The sequence below is a fragment of the Tenrec ecaudatus genome, chromosome 4, assembly GCF_050624435.1.
Source record: "Tenrec ecaudatus isolate mTenEca1 chromosome 4, mTenEca1.hap1, whole genome shotgun sequence".
Taxonomy (NCBI): domain Eukaryota; kingdom Metazoa; phylum Chordata; class Mammalia; order Afrosoricida; family Tenrecidae; genus Tenrec; species Tenrec ecaudatus.
Window position 1 is genome coordinate 124,196,849 of NC_134533.1, and position 24,083 is coordinate 124,220,931.

General features: G+C 38.3%; 1 protein-coding gene and 1 pseudogene across 1 annotated transcript; one reads left to right on the forward strand and one right to left on the reverse strand.

Annotated features, from left to right (window-relative positions):
* Nucleotides 1-298: 298 nt before the first annotated feature.
* LOC142446026 (glucoside xylosyltransferase 1-like) lies at nt 299-1,435 on the reverse strand (annotated as a pseudogene).
* A 14,537-nt stretch (nt 1,436-15,972) lies between these two features.
* On the forward strand, nt 15,973-16,911 carry OR8D4 (olfactory receptor family 8 subfamily D member 4). The gene has a single exon (XM_075548807.1). It carries the CDS (start codon nt 15,979-15,981, stop codon nt 16,909-16,911), a length of 933 nt encoding a protein of 310 aa, XP_075404922.1. The 5' UTR covers nt 15,973-15,978.
* The last annotated feature ends 7,172 nt before the right edge of the window (nt 16,912-24,083 follow it).

The window sequence follows — 24,083 nt, forward strand, 5'->3', positions numbered from 1 at the left end:
TACATGGTAGTCAAGATAGATCACCCCTCATAGATGCTGACAGGAGTAAGCATTCCTTTAGCGTAATACGGGCAGTGAGGGGAGTGTGGCAAGGAAAAGGGCAAGAAGGGAGTTGATAACATTAATGATTTTACAGCTGTACCCGATGGGATTGCGTGACAGAACTATATGGGGAGGGTAGGGATTTATTAGAATAAATAAGATATGGCCATTAAAATATTACTTGTAGAAAGATAATCACATTTTCTTAGGTGGTCTAACATCTGCTTATGCCTTTTGCCAATAATTTGATAATAACTTAGTAGATTTGTCCATGGTATGCATACACTGTCTTTTGTACTTCATCTTTAAAGGAGTATTTTCTAATTGCTTCATTAACAGGTCTAAATGCTGGTAGCTTATCATCATGATAAATGCCTATTCCTACAAAGAATAAATTATGTGGTTTGTAATTCAATTAACACAGAAAAAGCAAGAAGTTTTCAGGATTATGAAAAAGAACATGGTATTCAATAAATCCTGGTGACCTCATGTGATGTTTAGTTGATATTTTTTAAGCAATGGTATAAATATATCTCCCCATACAGCTGAGCCATTGTTTTATAGCTTTTAAATATTTCCTACTCATTCAAATCATGTTCATCAACATAACTGCAGATTTTATTTCAATTTTTCCATTATATGGATATCTGGCAAAGCAATTATACCATCCCATCTGAGGCTTCTGGGGTCTTTGCAGCAATCTGCATACAATTATTTTCTAAAGACCAAATGTCATCAATGGGTTAAAAAAAAGGATAGCAGTGTTGGCATGTAATACTGAGTCAAATTCTTTTAGAATTAGTGGCAAGGTTAATCTCTGGGAAGAATATAGTTTAGAGTTTAGCCACTCCACTGCATTCTTGCTTGGAAATGTTATTGGATATCATGTATAATTAAATGTTTGAATAATTAAGCAGCCTTAGAGATGTTATACAGGCACTCTTTGGCAAAAATATTGAACGAGATAAGTTTGATGCTTAAAAATTTAACAGGCTTCAACATGGTTACAGTTTCTGCAGCCTTTCACCACAGGGAACTACAGCTCTGCTTAGCCTCACAATGGCCTGTCTTTTCAATCTGAGGAGCCCTGGGGCCAAAGTGGTTACACAGTCAGCTGATAACCAAAAGGTCAGCAATGTGAAACCACCAGCTACTCTGAGGGAGAATGAGATTTTCTACCCAGAAAGCACTCTTAGAAACACAGGGGCAGTTATTCCTTGTCCTACAGGGTTGCCATGAGTTAGAATTGACTTGCTGGCACTGAGTAGTAGTACTAGTAGTAGTACTAGTACTAGTAGTAGTAGTAGTAAACAAGTCTGACCTCTGTAAGGTACCTCTTGCTGCTTGCCCATCCAAAAGTGCCACATCTGCCACCCACCAGCCAGGAAGCCATTGTGGCCTGAGGCATCCTGCACGCCTTCCTCTAGTGAGAGGATGAGCTGATTGAAGGTGTAGAGAAGTGAGCAGAAGTTGCAGGCCAGGCAGAGCACGGTGATGCACAGGTAGCACTGTATTGCCCCAGCCCTACACTACCATTGTCATTAATACTGTTGCACCCACCCGGGTGAACTCTTTTGTTCTATATGTTAAAGATGCTGGCTTAACGTGTTGGATTTGGTTCTCTATTTTTTTGCATATTTATTTATTTATGCTATAAATTGTCCTTGGAGTAATGCTTTTACTATGTTCCAAAGACTTTGGCATGTTATTGTTTGTTGTTGATGTTCTCGTGTTTCAATAAATTCTTTATTTCATTCCAAATTTCATCAATACCAGTAGTTTTCAGAGTGTGTTGTTGACATTCTATGTATTTGATTTTTTTCCTTTGCCCTTCCTATTGTTGATTTCTAATATTATAGCACTGTGTTCTGAAAAAATTGTAGAATTTTAATATTTTAAAATTTATTAAGGGTTGCTTTGTGTTCCATGTGCATTTGTTAAGAATGTACGCTGTGCTGTTTCTGTGTGGAGTATTCTGTATTGTCTAGAAGAACAAATTGGCTAATTATGTTGCTTTGTTTCTGTGTCTTCATTAAATTTCTTTCCCAATGATTAGTCCATCCTTGAGGGTGGTGAACTGAAGTTTGATTGTTGTATTGTTTATTTCTCTCTTCAGTTCTATAAGCATTTGCTTAATGTATTTCACGTCTCATTGGGTGTTTACATATTTATTACACTTATGTCTTCTAGTTCTATTATCCCAATAATCATGATATAGCATCATTCTTTGCTTCTGATGATTAATTTTTACCTTGAAGTCTATTTTAGAGATTATTATTTCCATTTTGTTTAGTTTGGTTACCATTTGATATTTTTAAACAAATCTTTGATATTTGGTCAATTTTTGTCTTTGTGTATAAGATCTGTTTCTTATAAGCAACATATTGAATGGTATTGTTTTCTTATCCAGCATGCTACTCTATGACTTTTGACTGATGCATTTAATCCATTAACACATAGTGTCATTATTGATAAATGTGGATTTATTGCGTCATGTTGATGTGCTTTTTTGGGTTTGTTGTGGTATTGGTTTGTTTAGTTTCCCTATATTTCTGTGCTGTTTTGAATACTGTTTTAAATGTGTTGTTTTCTGGATAGTGGTGTCTTATATGTTGATCTCAGGTTTTTCTATTTTTGTTGCTGATTATATGTTTTAAATGTGCCTCTTAGTATTTATTGTAATGCTGAACTTGTTTTTACAAGCTCTTGTAATTTCTCCTTTTCTGGAAATACATTTATTTCTCCCTCGTGTTTGAGGGAAATTTTAGCTGGATATTAGATTATTGGTTAGCAGTGTTCTTTTCTCATGTTTTATATATTTCATCTTATGATCTCCTTACCTGTATGGTTTCTGCTGAAATATATGAGCTTACTTTCATTGGATTCTCCTATAAATGATTGTTCTTTTCTCCCTAGCTGCTCTCCAGATTCTCTCCTTGCCCTTGACATTGAAAATTGACTATTATATGTGTTGATCTTTTTTCTTTTGGGGTTTATCATTTTTGTCTCTTCTGAGTTTCTGCTCCTGGACAACATTCCTGTAGCTTGCCATTTCTTTTCCCCATCTCTGCTGCTTTAATCTACTTTGACTTATATATTGTATAAGAGATTGGCTGAAGATACATCCTACACAAATCCTGTCTCATTAATATAACAAAGGCCACCCATTTGCCCCACCTCTTTTCTGTCAGTTTGTTGTACTGTGGTGTCTTGTGTGTTGCTGTGATGCTGGAAGTTAGGTATTTCACTCAAGGTGGGGTTACTCAAAGTGGACAGGCTGCAGCAGAGTTTCCAGATTAAGAACAGACTCTGAAGAAGGGACTGGCTGTCCACTTCTGAGGAAATAGTCATGGAAAACATTAAGGACCAAATGAAAACATTGTCAGACACAGAAAACTTCATAAAAAGAAGCAGAACATTGTTGGAGATAGCATCAGAAGATGAGGCCCTCATGTCATAAGAAACTAAAAATATGCCCGAGGAAGTGCTACCTTCTCAAAGTAGAGTAGACCACAGTGACTTGGATCGAGGGCCCTCATTGAGGAACCCCATTTGCTGAAGGAGCATGAGTCACAATGAGAAGAAGCATCTGATGATATCAATTACTAATTGGAACTTGGAATGTAAGAAGGATGAATCTAGGAAAATTGGAAGTCGTCAAAAAATGAAATGTTAATTAAAAAATTAACATTCTAAGCATTAGTGAGTTAAAATGGACTGGCATTGTCCATTTTGAGTCACAAAATAGTATTGTTTATTATGCTGGGAATTAAACAATCAAGAATGATGTGGTATTCACCACCCAAAAGGACATTTCAAGATTTATCTTGCAATACAATGCTGTCTGTGATAGGATTATATCTATCTGTCTTCAAGAAATCCAAGCAATACAACTATTATTTAAATTTATACAACCACCAGAGCCAGTGATGAAGAAGTTGAATAATTCTACCAATTAAAATGTTTCAACAAGCTAATGAAGCACTCAAAACACTTGGTTGTCTATTCCAGGAAATTTGGAAAGCAGCTACTTGGGGAATTGACTGGAAAACATCCATATTTGTAGCCATTTCAAAGACCCAACAGAATGTTCACATTATAGAATGCCTATATCACACTCAAGTAAAATTTTGTTGTAAAAATTGTCCAACAATCATTGCAGCAGTACATTGACAGAGAACTGATAGAGGTTCAGGCCAGAATCAGACAAGAATGTGGACGAAGGGGTTGCTGCTGCCATGGATCTAGGCTGAACGCAGAGAATTCCAGAAAGACCTGTGTTTTGTTGACTATGGTAAGGCGCTCCACTGTGTGGACTGTGATAAATTATGAATAACCTTGAGAAGTATGAGAATTCCAGCACACTACACGGTGTTCATGAGGAACCTGTCCATGAGTCAAGAGGCAGTTGTCAGAACAGAAGAAGGGCAGACTGTATTGTTTAAAATCAGGAAAGGTGTGCTTCAGGGTTGCATCCTCTCATCATACTTATCCAATCTGTGTGCTCAGCAAATCATAAGAGAAGCTAAATTATATGAAGAAGAATGTGGCATCAGGATTGAGGCAAGCTTATTAACTAGTGCAGATGACACAATCTGGCTGGCTGAAAGTGAGGAGGACTTGACGCACTTGCTGATGAGGATCAAGAACTGCAGCCTTCAGTGTGGATCACAACTCAATGTAACGAAAGCCAAAATCCTCACACGATAAATGGTGAAACGGTGGATATTGTCAAAGATTCTGTCTTGCTTGGACCTACAATCAATGCTCATGGAAACAGCAATCAAGAGATCAAATGACATATTGTATTGGGTAAATCTGCTGTGCCAGGTTTCTCAAATGTTGAAAGCAAGGATGTATTTTGGGGACTGAGGTGTGCCTGACCCAAGCCATAGTATTCTCCCTTGCTTCATATGCATGTGAAAGATGAACAATGAATGGGAAAACAGGAGACGAAAAACGGATGCATTTGGAATGTGGTATTAGCAAAGAATATTGGAAGTACTATGGACTGCCAAAAGAACAAACACATCTGTCTAGAGAGAAGTACCGCCAGACTGCTCCTTAGAAGCAAAAATGCGGAGACTTTGTCTCTTGAACTTTGGACATGTTGTCAGGAGAGACTGGTTCTGGGAGAAGGATATCATGCTTAGTAAGATGTGAGAGGGTCAGTGAGAGGGAGGAAGGACATTGATAGTACAAACTGACACAGTGACTGCGACTATGGACTTAACCATGAAGACAATTGTGAGGATGGCACAGGTCTGGGCATTGTTTTGTTCTGTTGTCCAGCATGGCTACGAATGGGAAGCAATTTCATGGCATCGAACAACACTCACTGCCAGATGGGGTTAGAACCACAGGCATAGAGGTTAGACATCTCATATATTAAATTGTATCCCTCAAAAATATGTGTCACTTTGACTTAGCTATGATTTTCAGTGATTTAGAAGTTATGTATGATATAATCATTGCCCATGGTCTGGTCTGATGTGACCAGCCAATCAGTTGAAATTAGGATGAGATTCAACACCCTTAATCTGGGGTAGGGGAAGCTTCCCTGGTATGTGGCTTGCATCACCTTTATCTTACACAATATAATTGGAGAGAAGCAAACCTGGAGGACATGACTACCACAGAAAATAAATGAGCTGGGAAAGGAGCTGATTCTTTGGACCTGTGATGAGAACCTCCTAGACTAGTGGTTCTCAACCTGTGGGTTGCAACCCCTTTGGGGGTAGAGTGACCCTTTCACAGGGGTTGCCCAATTCATAACAATTACAAAATGATAGTTATGAAGTAGCAATGAAAATAGTTTTATGGTTGGGGGAGTCATGACAACATGAGGAACTGTATTAAAGGGTCATGGCATTAGGAAGGCTGAGAACCACTGTCCTAGACTAAGAGAAGATTGATGGCAAGGCACATTGAGATTTCCAAGGGGCCTTATGATCACTGATGTCCTCACAGAGCCAACAGGGAGAGAAGGCCTTCCAGAGTCAGTATTCTGTTTGGACTTCTAGTCTCCTAAACTGAACAAATATAAAAATTTCTGTAACAGTCATCGGTCTGTGGTATTTCTACCCACCTTTTGCTCTATTTCACAATCCTATCATCTCAGGCCAGATGATAGGGTACTCTGTAGTGTCAATGCTTTTTCTCCTGAGGCTCTGCTTCACAGTCTGTGGTCTCTCTAGTCTTAACAGCCTCCACCACTTCAGACAGAGTTCTTGGACACGCTCTTTAAATGGTTCTAGCTCTCTCTGTGTGTCCCAAATGGCTCTTGTACTGAGGATGGCTTTGATGGTGTGGTTTTTGTTTTCCAGCCAACTATACCCCCAAAAGAATATAAAAGATGGTCCCAGAGAATACAAAAGATGGCGTCTTGGGTCACACCCAGTAGTAAAGTAGTATTAAAGATGCCATGAAGGAAACAAAGTGTGTGACTAAGGTCCGAACCTGCCCCCACTTTAATACTCTAACAGGGAACTCACACCCAAACGGGGTTGTACCCACAGGCATGCTCACCAAACCAAACTCACTGCCATGTAGTTGATTCTGACTTATAGAAATTCTGCAGGACAGGGTAGAACTGCGCCAGTGGCTCTCTGAGACTGGAACTCTTTATGGGAATAGAAAACCCCATCTTTCCCCCTTGGAGCAGCAAGTAAATTTGAGTTAACTTTGACAGCAGCCCAATGCATAATCACGATGCAACCCAAGGTTCGTTATCTACAGGCATAAAATCTAGAATTCAAATGGATTACACGAGGGATTATGGCTACCTTTCAAAGACAAACACATATTTTGAGAGAACTTACTTTAATCCTTTACAGGCCTGTTACCTTCCTGATTTTTGGTTTTCTTAAATACTGTGAAAATCTCCTCAGGTTATTGCTCTAAATGAAAATCATATAATACCGCAGTGTTGATAAATTATTTTTTAACTGCAGCCTTGTGTTACAGTGAAATATTCACCTTTTCCACTCATCTCAGTGCTGGTATCTTTAAAAGATGAACATTTTTGTCTCTGATGAGTTAGCATCTGACCAAGAAAATAAATTATGTCCATTGAAGAAACAAGAGAGAATTATAACTTTTGGAAAACTAAATGGGATTGAAATTAAGATTATAAAGTTTGAAAAGCAGAGAAAATAAAAATAAAATATATATGAAGGTAAAACAAAAGCAACAAATTATAGTGTTCTACCACAGCAGTGAGACACCATCGATTTGATGGCAGAGAGTTTGGTTTGGGGAACACAGCCACTGATGTCCTTTCACTAGTTATCATCCAGTTTTCGGCTTACATGGATGCATGTTCTAAATGGTGGTAGTAAAAGTGTTCATGTATGTGCACGAATATGAATATGTAGGGTTTTTTCACTCATAATATAAGCATATTTGGAAGCCTTAATATTACATTATTAAGGAATGCTTACTAGTCCATTGTGCTCCTCTGGAAAGTGTGTGCTAATATTCCTCTGCAGTCTTTGTAGATTTTGTTTCCCATTGGTCACACCTTTTGAAATAAAAAAGTTATAAGTTGGGCTGCTAAGCTCAATGTCACCAGTTCAAAACCACCAACTGCTCTATGGGAGAAAGATGAGGCTTTCTACAACTATAAAGAATTACAGTCTTGGAAACCCACATGAGTAGTTCTATAGGGTTGTTATGACTTGAAACCAATGCTATGACAGGGAATTTGGTTTTAAGAGACTTAAGTGGTTCACACAGCTACTTGCCTCATTTCCCAAGTATACCCAAGGAACCTTATCAGTAACAGCAAACATGTATGATGTCCTTTTATACAATGCTTTTGTATGCTTTATTTTTTGCCCTTTAAAGGTATGCTGTATATTTAGATGGAAAAACTCTTATCTATTGTTTTTAAAGAGAAGGAGTTCCTCAATGGTGAATCCTAACTGAAAGATTTCTGACTCTACCCACCAAAGGCATCCCATGATATGCTTCTGATAAAAGAACCATTGAAAAGCCTATGGGAACCAGTTCTTCTCTAACACATACATATGGGGTCATTGGCAGGGACAGAAAAGGGATGTGTATCCTGTCTGGTAAGGAGTAAACAAAGAAAGGTCCCTGTGAAGCAATGCATGAGCAAGGGATTCTGAGAACTGGATTGGTAAACACTTTAACGTTGAAGCCAGATCCCAGTATATCTGACACAGGACTGTACTCCAAGATTATCCTGAGACATGCTGACCCACAGCAATAGCGCAGACAAAACGGAAAGAAACTATGTGTGAAACCCAAGGATAAACTATGTAATCAGAAACTCGCTTGACCATCTGCAGAGCAGCTACCATTTGAAAGCGCCATATACAACCCAGAAGTTTCCCTCTGGACAATATCTTCCTGAAGAGAAGTGAATCTTATCTATGCTTCAGCCGGTGCTTATCGACATTTGAGTAGGCCTGCTTCATCTCGTTTGAAGTGACTGCTTCAATAAAACTTTGGTAAAAACTTTCTGCTGCTGTGTGCGGTTTAGCTAACAAACCCCATGGATTTTGAGCTTGCTAATTCCCTAGTAGGCAACAGTCCTACTACTGGACTTCGCAGTCATCATGAATTGGTGGAGGTTTTCCTTTTTCACTGATAATTTCACAGTAAACTTTGGTGTAGATAGTTAAATAGTACAAATAAATCATACTAGGTCTTCAAAATAAAAGGCTACAACTTTATCTCATTTTCCCTCAATATTTGCTCCATATATTTAGCCATTATATTTGAAAACTCTACAAAAAAATGCACAACGCATGTCATGTATCATGTCAAGTTTATGATAGACAGTCAGGCCAGGTCCGGGGATAATTTTGAAAAGCAAGCAAATAAATGGAAATCCCATGAGACTGTATCAGCACATACAATTAAGTTCCTTTCTGAGAGCACCTTGGGAAGTTGAACGTTTGATCTTGTAGCATTAACTATTGCCGAATTCATTTGAAAATAATTGAACATAGTCCCATGTGGGGCAATTAAAACTTTTTCTAGGAAGCCCTAAAAGTCATAAAGAAGAAAATGGAATAATTATTAATCTAAGGAAGTATCTATGTCACTTGGCAAACTGGCTAGTTACCTCTTTGATCCAAACAATAATTCGAAGGACAAGAAAGTCTAAAACGTTGTAATAGACTTAAGAGACCGCTGACTCCCACGGCTGGGAATTCATGGGCAAGTCTTTCATGCTGTTGTTTACAGGACTCTCATTAGGATGTATACTTAGTTTCATTTTATTTTAAGGGAAAGAAAAAAATTCCAACATGTTCTTCACCCCAAATAATTTCCAGTTTGGGCATAAGAGACCCTTCTCTAGCAGCCAGTCCTCTCTGGGACCGGGTAGCCCTAGTGGGGGCCCACGAGACATGCGCCAAGACATGCTTCCCTCTCGCAGCAAAAAAGGGCAGGCTTCATGTGAAGCATTCTTGGATTTATTTACAAATTCTGCTGATTACCAGAAGTCAATAACATCTTTTATAATTTTATCGCCCAGACAGGATCTTGGTTGCTTTTGCATCAATTATCTCACTTGATCTCAAATAGCATTTTCTTTATTTTGTAAGGTTAGGGAAACTGCTTTTTATAGGAGAACTCTTTAAGGTTTCACACACTTTCCTTTGGGGCTCATGTATCTGATGACAATTCCCCCTGCTCCCCACCCCCAGATAATCCTATCATGCCAGTAGAGAAAATACTGTCATTTCTATGAAAATGAAGATCAAGGACTTGTAGGGCCAAAGGGGTCACATTTGAGAGGGCTTCAAATAGTTCATGGAAAATTTGAATTAAATGATAATGGAATTTCTCCTGGAACATTTTGAAGATGCCACATGTATGGAACGATTATTCTGTCATATGTGACATTAGGAGTTATGTATAGAGTTTCAATTCACCATTTCCTCAATAAAGGTCAAGTTAGAACACATAGAATATCACCAAGGTTAGCACATTCTGCATCGGGAGGAACTCTTGACATACTATAAAGATAAAACCTTAGCTATAGCAACCTTGACTTACCCACATTAACAAAGAAGAATTAGCACAGTCTTAAAATTTCTTTTTGCCTTTAGAATGTGTTTGTTAATTGGTTCTTGGAAGTAGATAATCTGCACCTGATATTTGCATTAAATCAAGAAACCCAACAAAAACCCAAACAAAGTAAAACTCACTGCCATCGGTCATTTTTTAGGGCTACATATTGGTCTACTGATCACAAGTTCAACTGATCAGCAGTTCTAAACCACTGCCGTTCCACTGGAGAAAGATGAAGTCTTGCTACGGTAAAGATTTATACCTTCAGAAACCAGAGGAAATTCTACTTTGTCCTATAGGGTAGCAATGAGGTAATATGTGTACAAGAAATTAAAATTTATTTGATTCTGAAATAAAGTACTTACATGGTAAGATGAGGTAGTGATTTAAATTTTAAACTTCGCTCTATGTCTGTCTGTCTGTCTGTCTATCTACTGATAATCTATCTAGAACTCTTCAGATGATATAAATGGTTATGGCTACAAGCAAAAAGCTGTTGATTTAAGTCCACCCAGAGGGACTTTGGGCAAAAGGCCTGGTGCTCTACTTTCAAATGATCAGTCAATAAAAACACTGTAAACATGCTTCTAATCTTAAACACATAAGGTCATGATGAATCAGAATGGACTCAATGACAAATGATTTGTTGTTGGTTTTTAATCTATTTATCTATGTAGCATGATAGGCTGATCTGAGATTTATTTTATGAAAGATGACTCACTATATTATGAGGGAAATTCTAAAAGTTCATAGAGAAATTCTGTTACATTTTAATTCTATTTTCCAACAAAATTTTGAAGCTGATTTATATAGGTTGGCAATGGTATGCTAACTGTAGTTGATGTTTTGTATTTCAAGTAATTGCCTCTAGGAGGCCTACATAAAATATGTGTGGTAGGACACGTATAAGTAGTGTAGATGGTAATATTCACTATTTAATTTTAAGACAAGCAAGAAAAAAGTATTCATAGATATCTGCTAATAACTAAAACTTATCATTGAAGACTGATTTCTTTTAATTAACTCTTGTTTCCTTTGATTATCTACTAAATGAAAGTCTACTCCTACAAATTAGCCTATTTTCATCTATTTATTAGTTTCTAAATTTTTAGATAAAAGACAATAGTGCTGTGACTGCATTTACCTGATGGAGATAAATGAGCATGAAATGTGATATATTTAACTATATGTCAGACCTCGTGCTGGGTTCAGGGACAAAGTGATGGATGAGAATTTATCCCTTCCCTCAACAAGTTTCTAAGTATCAGGGAAGAGCAGTAATTATACACACATGCTAGATAAGTGGAGATCAGCCCACACTGAAGTTAGGAAGAGCATACAAAGAACCAAGGCCTATGACTAATGCCAAAGATACATTTACCCAAGAAAATAAGTTGTTTTCATGCAAGAGCCAGTTTTATTCGCGTTTTATCCACCTCTAGAAATTCAATATCTTTAAAACAATAGACAATAAATTTCTATTTTCTCCAAAGCCACACCTAAATCCAATGATTTGACCCTGAAAACTAGAAGGCTTGGAATACATGCGTTGTTTTAAGTTTGCCCCAAATTCATTATGCCAGCTATTCGGAATGGCCATTAGGGACTGAAGAGGAAGAGGGACAGGGGGCTCCATCGTCCAAAAGCAGTTGCTTCCAGAATCAGTAGCAACTAGAAAAATGGAACACACTGTAATTACCCAGAAATGACTTCAGCCATTCCCAAATTCTGCATATATTGCTTATATTTTTCTACTTCTTAGTTCTTTAGCGTATGCTCTTCTCTGCCTTTTGACTTCCCCTGAATCCTCTCAGCTTAAGTGATTTTTCCCTGTTCGGGGCACAGTTTAAAATCCACGAAGCTGACCTCGATCACCCTAGTGACCTGTTCCGTTTCTGTGTAGCACAGTGCCTATTGTATGTTTTACAGGCACTGTCTGTTACACTTCATTCACTTCATAGTTTGTCAGGGAAAGACATATGTTGGGCAATACATTTCCCCACTAGATTGTAAGGTTCCATTGGGACTAATTTTGCATGCTATTTCTGCATACCTAATCTATGGAAGATACCTATAATATATTTGTTAAACAAATAAAATGATTCCATTGTAAATATATCATTTAAAATATGTAATTGGCACTCTAGTTGTAGTTAATGGAGAAATTGCTTAACGATTAAGTTTCCACAAACGTTTTGAAAATTCACAGGTCTGCAATCATATATCTGAGAAAATGATATGCTTTGCCGCATCCATTCCAACCTGCTAAAACTGCATTCTAAATATATTTAAATACTTGAACATTCTAAAAAGTAAGTGAATTCCTTTGGAATTAAGATCACAAGATGAGGTTTCCGTATTCACCAGAGTGTCACAGGACAGCTTGGGGATGGTTCTTTATAAATAAATAGGCCTCTGAACCTCAAGAGATGAGAAACCCTTGAGGACTACTGGCCAGGATATTTGTAGACCTAAAATACTTGGATTGAGAGTAAAAGTCACAGACTCATCTAAACCTGTTCCTGATGGGTTTTGTTGTTTAGGCGTTTCAAGAAGGATGAATGATTAATCTATATTTATGCCAAAATAACAGGTCAGGAGAGAGAAGAAATAATCATCTAAACTCTCCAGGAGGGAGGAAGGTGAGTTTCAGAGTGACGATGTTCGTGTTGTATGGTTATGAAAGCATTTTCTAAAATCCACTCCTGATCACACATGAAATCTAGAGTTTCTACGTATTTCACAGCTCCTGGGTCACAGAAGGAAGGATGAAGGTCGCTTAGATTCTGATGCACACCGCTCATTCACATTACCTCTGTAACCTAATAACTAGTCTGTGACTTCCTAATCATTAGCTTTAAAAATAGGAATCAGAATACTACTAAATTGATGCAGATCTTTTAGAACACAAAGTATACTTACACTTATTGCATCATTTCATTTGCATAGCAATCATTTAAAGTTTTTAATAAAAAACAAAGTTTAATATTAAGGTCAGATAGGCTCAGTGAGTCAAATGTTTCATTTTGCTTGTTAGAGCTGTCGATCCTGTAAGTCAGGGCCCAGTACTTCTTTATCAAATCTGTGCTGCTGGTATCCTTTTTTCAAAAGGGACGACTGCAATTTAATAATTAAGTTAGATTGGGAAAAATAGATTCTTGAACTGTGTTGTCCAACATAATAGCCACTACCCACTGCCTACAAGTTGCTAAGGAGCATTTGAAAGATGACTAGTAGGATTTGAGATATGCTATAAGTATAAGATACCATCTGAATTTTAAAGATTTGTACAAAAATGGCAGTAAAATGTAATATTTTGAATATATTCTGTTAAATGAGATATATTACAAAAGTTGATTTCATTTGTTTTAAATAAAAACGGATTTCCAGAACATTTTAGATTACATATATCACTACGTTACATTTCTACTGCATAGTGCAACTCTAGATGCTATTTTGCAAAATATTTTTACTAGTTATATCTTCACAACACTCTGCGGCACTTGGAAATGGTTAAGAGCACCTTTTCACACTTTTAAATTTTCACACTTTTTAAATGGTTAAGAGCACCTTTTCACACTAAAAAAATATGAGATTGAGTCATGCCTGATTCCGTTTAGTAGATTATTTTGGAAAGTTGTCAGACTTTTGCCATAATACACTCAGATCTAGCTAGTGAACTGTGCTATTTAATAGACAGTTAAATAGAGAAGAGACTGGCACTGCTGTTCCTTTTTATGTAATTAATACATAGTATGCATGATATCTCTTTCTGCATAAAAATGCAATTTATTGTAGTTCTGAGTTCCCACGAGGTGATGAGATAATGTAATATATAATCATATATCTAAAACAACCTTTCTCATTAAGATGATTATAGATACTGGCTTTACTTAATTATGAATGCTGTCTGGCTCAAAGGGAAAAAAAGAGTGAGATTCAGAGGAGGAAACAAGAAAGAAGAAACATATTTTGAACTCTAGGAAGGAGTTATCCAAAGTAGCAATTCTCAGATTTTAATGTGACCAGGAATCATGTGGAGATTTCATTAAAATGCAGGTTCTGATTAGAACCTGTCTTGATCTCAGGTGATGCTGATAATGTTGGTACATGGACTACACTTTGAATAGCAAGAATATAAAACGGGCATGGTTGAGGAACGAGGAAATACAGGAAAGAGAAACCTAACTATAGGAAAATTAGATAGATGACAAAAACAAACGAACAAAAACCAGTCAGGGTCTCTGGGATGACCAGAACAAACTAAGGACAGATTCAAAGAAAAAAAATTTTTAGTATATGACTCTTCTTGAACATTTCATCGATATTTCTCTCTGTGGAGTCTCTGTGCAGGATAATTGGCAATGAATTAAGGAAGGAAAACTCCAGGGTGTTGCAGTGAGAGGCGAAAGGCAATTGGATATACTCTATTCTGCAAGTAAGTCTACTTTCTTTGTTTCTCAGGATAAGTTAGGAAGATACAAAAGACAAGTTCTGTAGAAATTAAAAACCTGTTCAAGCAACAGCCACTTAATGTCCTGCAGTTCCTTTGTGTTGAACTGAGCGAGGGCCTTGGGAATTCAAGAGGAAGCGTCCACATCTTTGGGAAGTCAAGTGACCAAGAGAAATTGCTCAGCCTAAGACTGGAGCAACAGACTGGGACCAAGAAGACAGTAGCAACTTGAGTAGCCACAGAAAGACATAGGCCCTGGACTGGACAAGTTGAGAAAATCCTAAACCAGATTTCTGCACAGAGCTCTGCACAGTCTGTAGGCAATAAGGGAATTTAGAGAAGGCTCTATGTGCAGCCCCATATTACATGAAGAATTGTCAGACAGTTTAGAGATAAGACTTTGGTTGCATTCAAGATAGGCAACTCTGAACTATGTGCTTTATTTGCCTTGGTGGTTCTGTTAAGGAAGCATTGGATTGCAAGTTCAGCAGTTCAAACCCACTAGTTGCTCCATGGGAGAAAGTTGAGGCTATCTGTTCCCATAAAGATGTACAATTCGATGGCACTGGGTTTGGGTTCTTGGCTTGAGGAGCATTGTGGGTAGAGGACATAATGGACTGCCAACTGATATATATCTAGAGTTCCTTTATGAAGGGCATTCAATGGACTCAGTGGGAAAGGCAGACAGTCTAGAACAGTGATTCTCAACCCGTGGGTCGCGACCCCTTTGGAGGTGGAATGACCCTTTCACAGGGGTCTCTCAAGTCATAACAGTAGCAAAATTACAGTTATGAAGTAGCAGCAAAAATAATTTAAGATTGGGGGTCACCACAGCATGAGAAATTGTATTCAAGGGTCCCGGCATTAGAAAGGTTGAGAACCCTGGCCTAGAAGATACCCAGAGATTCTGAAGGCAGAATCAATTTGGGAGAGCTACAGTTTTGCCACATTCAGCTTCTCTGAGGAAGTGTTAGACTCATGAGCCTATTCATCAATTCATGGTTAGATTTTAAAAAACAGAACAGGCTCCCAAACCAAAATATGGTTTTGTAAATTATGTCTTTAGTTATATGAGTGCTACAATACACTTAGAAGAAAAGGGGTTCCATTATAAAATAATATAATAGAATATAATATAATGGAAATATAATAGAAGATTCCAAGATTTTCTTCAGTTAAGAAATCTGGTTGCATAAATGTGACCCATATGACCCTGGGCTGCTTATTTCATGGATTCCCTATTAATACCCTCCCCACCAGCAAGAAAAAGGCAGAGTGTTTGTGTCACAGGGACAAGGGGAACCTGGGCTTGGAGTTTCCAACAACTGACCTGCATAGAAAGATCCGGGATGTGGGGAATTTGAAGCAAATTAATATTTTGCCTGACTAATTTGACTTTTTTACTAACTTCTTTACAGATTTCTCAGAGGAGAATGGGTAGAAACCGCTCCACAGTGACTGAGTTTTTTCTTTCAGGATTAACGGATCAACCCGAGCTTCAGTTACCCCTTTCCTGTCTCTTTTTGGGGATCTACATGGTTACGTTGCTGGGAAACCTTGGCATGATCTCAATAATTGGGTTGAATTCTCAACTTCACACCCCCATGTATTATTTTCTCAGTAGTCTATCTTTTTTAGATGTCTGCTATTCTTCTGTCATTACTCCCAAAATGCTGGCAGGATTTTTAAGCAAAGATAGATCTATTTCCTATTCTGGATGCATGACTCAGCTGTTTTTTTTCTGTATTTTTGTCATTTCTGAATGCTATATGTTGGCGGCAATGGCCTATGATCGCTATGTAGCCATCTGTAGCCCGCTGCTTTATAATGTCATAATGACCCCTTGGGTCTGCTCTCTGCTGGTGGCTGCTGTCTTCTCAGTAGGTTTTATTGATGCTGTTATTCACACGGGCTGTATATTAAGATTGTCTTTTTGTGACTCAAACCTCATTCGACATTATTTCTGTGACATTGTCCCTCTTATTACACTCTCATGTTCCAGCACTAATATTGATAGACTTTTGATATTTGTCATTGGTGGATTTAACATGGTGGCCACCAGCCTCACAATCATAATTTCATATGCTTTCATTCTCTCCAGCATCCTTCGCATCCACTCTAAAGAAGGCAGGTCCAAAGCCTTTAGTACCTGCAGTTCCCACCTGACAGCTGTTGTTATATTTTATGGGTCCCTCATGTCCATGTATCTGAAACCTGCCTCCAGCAGTTCCCTTATTCAGGAGAAGGTGTCCTCAGTGTTTTATACCACTGTCATTCCCATGTTGAATCCTTTAATCTATAGTCTGAGGAACACAGAAGTGAAAAACACACTGGCAAAATGCTTCCAAAGAAAAATAGCTTCATGATGAAGATGCTTCTTCTTAAGATTTATTTGTGCATTTATAATGATTATTTATACATGTGCTTAGACATTGCCTCGTTTAAAGTAACTTCAAGTGAATTGTGTATATGTGTGCATATATATTATACATACATACATGCGTGTATATATAACTTTTGAGTCAATAGTGACTCATGGTGATCCTATGGGGTTCTGAGCAGAACTGTGTTTCATAGAGGTTTCGATGCCTGGAATCTCACAGACGCAGCCAGTCAGGACTTTCTTCTGTGGCACTGCTGGGTAAATTAAAACCACTGCACTGTATTAGGGGGAACTTATGACGTGGTAATGAAGAAAATAGATCTTATCCAACATATACAACAGAAGGGAAAATAGAGAGGGAAATGAAGGGCAAGTTATCTGAACAATGTCTGCATTGGACTGAAGAACACTGCAAAGTGAATGGTTTATATGAGATTGCACAAGTTAGTGAAAGTATTTCCTTCTCGTGGATTTTCTAAAAACAGATGAATCCATGGGGTTACTTTTCAAATGATTATTGGTATTTGTTTACAGTAACAACAATCATGGTGTTTAAGGCATCCAACAACTGTTTACCAAATACCAAAGGAAGAAAGCAGTGGCAATTGATTTTTATTTAATGTCTTTTTTATTGGAAGGATATTCCCAGGCAAATTCCTTGGTCCTTTATGCAAGCATTAGTTAATCTACACTTCCTGAGGACACGCTGTCTCTCCTGGGCTTACCCAATTTGTAATCATGACATTTCTTGATATTAGTGAAATTCCAATAACATTCTTTGTGTACTTTTTAAGACTTGTCAAAGCATGGCACATTGGGGACTTAATGGTCAGAAATATTGGCGCGGAAACAGGGAAATCAAAACGGTATCAGAATTTATGTACAGGCTTAAAATGGAGTTAAAGTTCTCACTGTAGGCCTTTAGATTTTAGACTATAATGTTATATATGTGTTTGTGCATGCATGTGTGTATAAAATATGAGTATAATATAACTGCATAATTCTAGGTGTATCATCTGCATCTATCTCTGATTCACAGGGTTGTTATGAATCAGAGTTGACTCTATGGCAGTGGGTTATACATATTGTTTGAGTCTAGACGCTTCAGCAGAGGAGCCCTGCTAATGCGGTGCAGTGCTGGCCTGCTACCAGTGAGGTCAGATGTTTCAAACCACCAGCCTCTCTGAAGGATAGAGACAAGGCTTTCTACTCTAATAAAGAAGTACAGTCTTGGAAACCCATTGAGGCAGTTCTACCCTGTCCTTTGGGGCTACTGTGAGTCAGAATCAACCCAATGGCATTGAGTCTGAGAACTTAAACAAGAACCTTAGTGATGCTATGGATTGAATCTCAGGCTGCTAACCTGTCAGTAGTTCAAGCCTATCAGATGTTACATGGGAGAAGGCTAAAGCTGTCTGGTCCATAAATATTGACAATCTAGGAAATGATAAATTAGAATCAACTATGATTTGGAATTAACTATGAATTGGGATAAACTTGATGACAATGGGATATATATAATATTCATATCCATACATAATAAGACTAATGTGTTAGGCTGAGTTGACTAATGAGGTAAATCCAGAGACACTCATATATTTATAAGAAAGAGCTTTATATCAAGAAGTAAATAAAAACTGGGAGAAAAAAATCCCAGTCCAGTCCAACTCAAGTCCATAAGTCTGAAACTAGTGCCATCAGTCCGTCTTCAGACTCGTGCAGTTACATGCAAGGATGCAGAATGCAGGAATGTCATAGGCCAGTGGGTGCAAATTCATGTGGTTCCAATGGCAGTGGAAGTATTTGGTCTCAGAGTGGTCCGCCAGCAGGGAAGTGAAGGAGAGAGAGAGAGAGAGAGAGAGAGAGAGAGAGAGAGAGAGAGAGAGAGAGAGAGAGAGAGAGAGAGAGAGAGAGAAGGTTCCCAGAGGCCTTCTTAGGAGAAAGCCACGGCAACAAGGAGGCACCATCCAGTTGGGATCTGATTGACAGGTTGAATACCACCTCTACACTTGTATATATCTTCAAGTTGGCATGAAACGAAGTAACTACCACACTTAATAAAAAATGTGAAAGTGTGAGGAGTAAGAAATACTTAAATTTTAAAGTTAGATATCAGTGTTGAGATTGAATACAAATTTTTATCATTAGTTTTATGACTCCAAGTCATCAAAAAAAACCCCAAATCATAAATAAATATGTTTCTGGGAATAACGGTCTAAGATTGCCTGCCACTATTTCAGCCAAATATAGAGATCAGGCTGTTTCAAGAAACCCTAAGTTACTTCTCTAAGCATGAAACAGAAGGAAACAATGGGGGTTGCTACTTCTAAACCACTTTGAAATTCCAGCGAAAATCAAGCAAGTTCATACCCAAAGCTGTGGCACAAAGAGCAGGTTCTGCAATGATCACAGGAAACAATTGTCTATACATATATTTCCTCCAGGGATTACATTTATCATGAGTTTAACATCTACCAGACCACCAGCTCTCAAAGCCCCACATGTCACTGCTTATCTAAATTGGGATGCTTCATGTCTGGCTACCTCTGTTATTTATTTATTTGTTTGTTTGTTTGTTTGTTTATGGCAGATCATGTAATCATTTAATCAGGTCTCCCAAGAAATTTTATGATGTTTCCAATGCTCATTATCCTTTTCATTTTCTTTTTTTTTAAGTCATTTTATTGGGGGCTCCTACAACACTTATCACAATCCATACATCTACTGATTGTGTCGAGCACATTTGTACATTTGTTGCCATCATCATTCTCAAAATATTAGTCCTCCGCTTGAGTCCCTAATATCAGCTCATCATTTTATCCCCTCCCTCCCCATATCCTCCCATATGGACCCTTGATAATTTATAAATTATTATTTTGTCATATCTCACACTGCCTGATGTCTCCCTTCACCCACTTCTCTGATGTTCATCCCCCAGGGATCCTTGTAATCGGTTCCCCCTTTCTACCTCACCCTCCCTCCACCCTTCCCGTATCACCACTCCCAGTACTGGTCCTGAAGGGATCATCTGCCCTGGATTCCCTGTGCTTCCAGTTCCTATCTGTACCAGTGTACATCCACTGGTCTAGCCAGATTTGTAAGCTGGAATTGGGATCATGATAGGGGGCGGGGGTGGGGAGAAGCATTTAGGAGCTAGAGGAAAGTTGTCTGTTTCATCATTGCTACACTGCACCTTGACTGGCTTGTCTCCACCCCACAACCTTTCTGTAAGGGGATGTCTAGTTGCCTACAGATGGGTCTTGTGTCCCCAATCTGCACTGCCCCTCATTCACAATGATTTGATTTTTTGTTCTTTGATGCCTGATACCTGATTCCTTCGGCATCTCATGATCATACAGGCTGGTGTGCTTCTTCCATGTGGGCTTTGCTGCTTCTGAGCTAGATGGTTGCTTGTTTACCTTCAAGCCTTTAAGACACCAGACACTATATCTTTTGAGAGCTGGGCACTATCAGCTTTCTTCACCACATTTGCTTATGCACACTTTTGTCCTCAGTGATCTTATCGGGAATGTGAGCACACAATGATATGACTTTTTGTTCTTTGATGCCTGATGACTGATCCTTTTGGTACCTCGTGATCACACAGGCTGGTGTGCTTGTTCCCTGTGGGCTTTTGTGTTGGACAGGGTTCTCTAGAGAGACAAAAACAGATTGCTAGTAATCATATATGAATATATTTATAAAGAGATGTATAACACAAGAAATTAACCATTAAATTATATACAGATAGATAATATAAGAAATTAACAGTAAAATTATAAATTGTAAAGCAGTGAGACACTAGCAGTCCTTTAAGTCTTGACAGCCGCCAGTCCCTTTCTGTAGAGAGAGCTGGGCTATATATACCCAGGCAGCAAACAGCAAGGCAGGTCACCAACTGTTACCAACTGTCGGTCCCCAGATCCAGATGAACATTCCAATCGTGTGGGCTTAAAGGGACCTTAACTTACAGCGACACAGTCCACAGGCTAGGCATCCCACAGGTAGTGTACCCTTTAAATTGAGGCACAGTACAAGCAAGGCAGCCACATTCAGGTCTGATGATTAAAGAACGAGAGACAAGCAAGGCAAGGCTCACCGAGACATTTATCTCTCCGCCCTTCAATTAATCCCACTTGTGTTTACAGACTAGGCTGGCACAATAAACTATTGCAATTCACCCCTTGCCAACCTGGCACCTGTACACAATTATTTACCCATACATACTTATATAATTTCCACGCATTAATGAAATCACCCTTATACTTATCATCAATCATCTATCATACATATAAATGAAAACACAGTCAAATTATATCTGATATATCATACCTGAACAAAGCAAATAAATGCAATAATCACATACAAAGAAAATACATTGACAATTACAAACCTCGCTTTTGCAATTGATCAAGTGGTCATAATTGATAGGTAGAACTACCTTCTACTGCTACCCATTCTGTATTACCTTTGCCCTCAGCAAGCACCTCAGCTGGCTATGATTTTTTGCCTGGCGGGGTGAGCCAGGCCTTCATTTCTGAGGGGTCTGGGTCATTATAAGTCCTGTCAAGATTGGGTTGCTGTAACTTATCATTTACTTTAATAACAGGGCATGGTAACACTAAGAGTCGGCCTATGGGATCTCATGGACTCCAGACATGCTCTTCTTTACCTCCAGTATGTAGTGCCAGTCCAATTTCTCTTTGGTAATTAGGATCAATCACACCACTTAGCACAGTGACACTCTTCCTGACCTGTTGATCCAAAGGCATGAGAAACCCAAAGTGGTTCAGTGGTAGAATTCTTGCCTGCCACTGCTGAGTGTCCCATTTGCCAGCAACAGAAACCAACATTAAGTCCAAGATATGGACTGCCGGCTACCTCTTTTAATGGTCTTGCTTACCACCTTCCTGAGTTTGATGGCCATCCCTACTGATAAAGTTTAAAAGGAATTTTTACTGCAAGGGAAAGGGATATTGTTACATTTTGGACTTCCAACATATTAAATCTCAACTTATGTTGTATTTCTGGTATTTTGATTAATATCGGGCTATTTCACCTTCTCTAACATTTCCTCAGTCTAAAAACAAAAGTATAGCTCTGGTATTTGGTCTCATATACCTTGATCATGTTTAGTCTATTTTTGCTTTTCTGCATATGCTGAAGAGAATTGTGTTTTCCTCACAAAAACCAAACCAAACAATATAGCTATTATGACAATATGCATAAAGAATGTCAAGCAGTGTACAATACATCATCACAACATTTTTACATTAAATAAGGAAGAATTTTTCTTTCTTGTTCTTGTAAAGGACTCATTTTATGAAAATGTTATATTAAAATAGAAATCACTGAAGAAAATTCAGCAAGGTGATAGGCAAATATAGTCCCAGTGTTTGGTATCTGGTGAACCAAGGATAAGACTTAGAAAAATCTACATAAGGTGATGAGGCTAAGACAACTTATCTACATATTTTTATTTCCAACTTAACCAGTGTTGTTAATTAAATTGTGTGCCCTTCCTCTAAAAATATATATTTTGGAAACCCTAGTCTCTATACCTGTGGGTCATAGGTTTGTTATGCGTCAGAACCCACTCCTTAGCAGGGGTTCAGTTTTGGGTTTTCTATGCCTGAGGATAAAATTTCATTTCGATATTAATTGTCATTGTTATGTGAAGCAGACAATTTTTGTGTAGAGTGTATTTTTAATTAATGTCTTTTGAGATGTAAACAGATGAATCAAGCAAGCAAGGGAGAAGGTGCATGTAGATCCCCAAGGAACCAGAAGAGGTTCTTTTCTTAGAGCCAACAAAAGCAGGCCTCCTACATTTAGACTCTAGCATCCTACACTGTGAGAAAATCTATTTGTTTATTAAATGTATCTATTTGTGGCATTTCTATTTATAGCAGCACTAAACAACTAAGACAGTGTGTATTGTTTTGAGGGAGAAACATTCCCAAATTCAAACATATTCTGTAGAGATTTTTCTATTCAAGCTTAAACAGAACAAACATAAGACAGGAGACAATCGTCCTAATATGAGGGAAACTATCAGAATGAGGCTTGAATGGAGTTCACGTGATTCACAGTAATAAGGCTAATTATGTATGATTGAAAACAAAGGAAATCGTCATCTCATGATTGGTGGTTAGGCAATTTCCCACTCTTGAAGGTGGGACTACAGAATTGGGGATACATACAGAATTTCAGACTTCAAAAGCTTACAGGATCCTTTTCAGGCTTCAGACACTTAGCTAGGTGGTGGTCAGGGTTCAATTCATGACTGTGCGGCCCTGCATCACAGACATGGGCTATGGCTTGCAGATAACATGTAGCTATTCCAGGCGAATCTTTAAGGTCATCTTTAAGACTAAAGATGGAGTTAGGTCTTCATTATACCTTAAATTGTGAGCATCCATTTGCAGAAGGCTATGAATGACTGTGAATGCCTCAAGTCCATGTGCAGAGTCCACAAAGGTGTGAACAATCTCGTTCTTAGACAGAGTGCCTTGCAATGTGGATTATCTCATGCCAATCCCCAGTCAGTCCCAGGAGGGCCAGTCTCCGTCAGGAAATTGCCTGGGTATGTCATTGGTAGAGATCACAGGGGCTCGTGTAGCTATGAGTCATTCCTGACTGCTTTGGTTGGAAGACCTTGGATCAAGCTTGTAAACTCCTGTGACTAACAAATATACATGTCCAAATCAGGGTCCCATCCTCACTTATGTAGTCACCCCTATGACTGTGAAATATGGATCGGCCCCAATCATGAATTTGTGACAGTTTCCACTGTGTTCCATGCCTTATTTAAGGAGCTGCCTGACTGTCAATCCTCTGATGCCACTATGACCTTATGCTAATTGTCTCCTTCATCTGGTCTTTGTGTTTGTCTTATTGAAGACTTAATGAATGATCTCTTTAAGTTATATTCAAGATTAAAGGGTTGCTTTTGTGCCATAAAATACCTCCCATGTCCTTCTGAAATCCTGAATCTCTGCAAACCCTTGGGCACTATTATGATGTTGTGCTGATGCTCTCCTCCAACCGGATGATATGTTTTTGTCTTGTATTATTCTATTTAAGTCTTAATAAAATTCCCCTTAAATCATATTTAAGATTTGGGTCTCTTGTACCCTAGAGCAGTACAAGAAA

Bases quoted from the DNA above. Each gene is read 5' to 3' on its own strand.
- OR8D4 (XM_075548807.1), top strand. From the start codon at position 15,979: ATGGGTAGAAACCGCTCCACAGTGACTGAGTTTTTTCTTTCAGGATTA.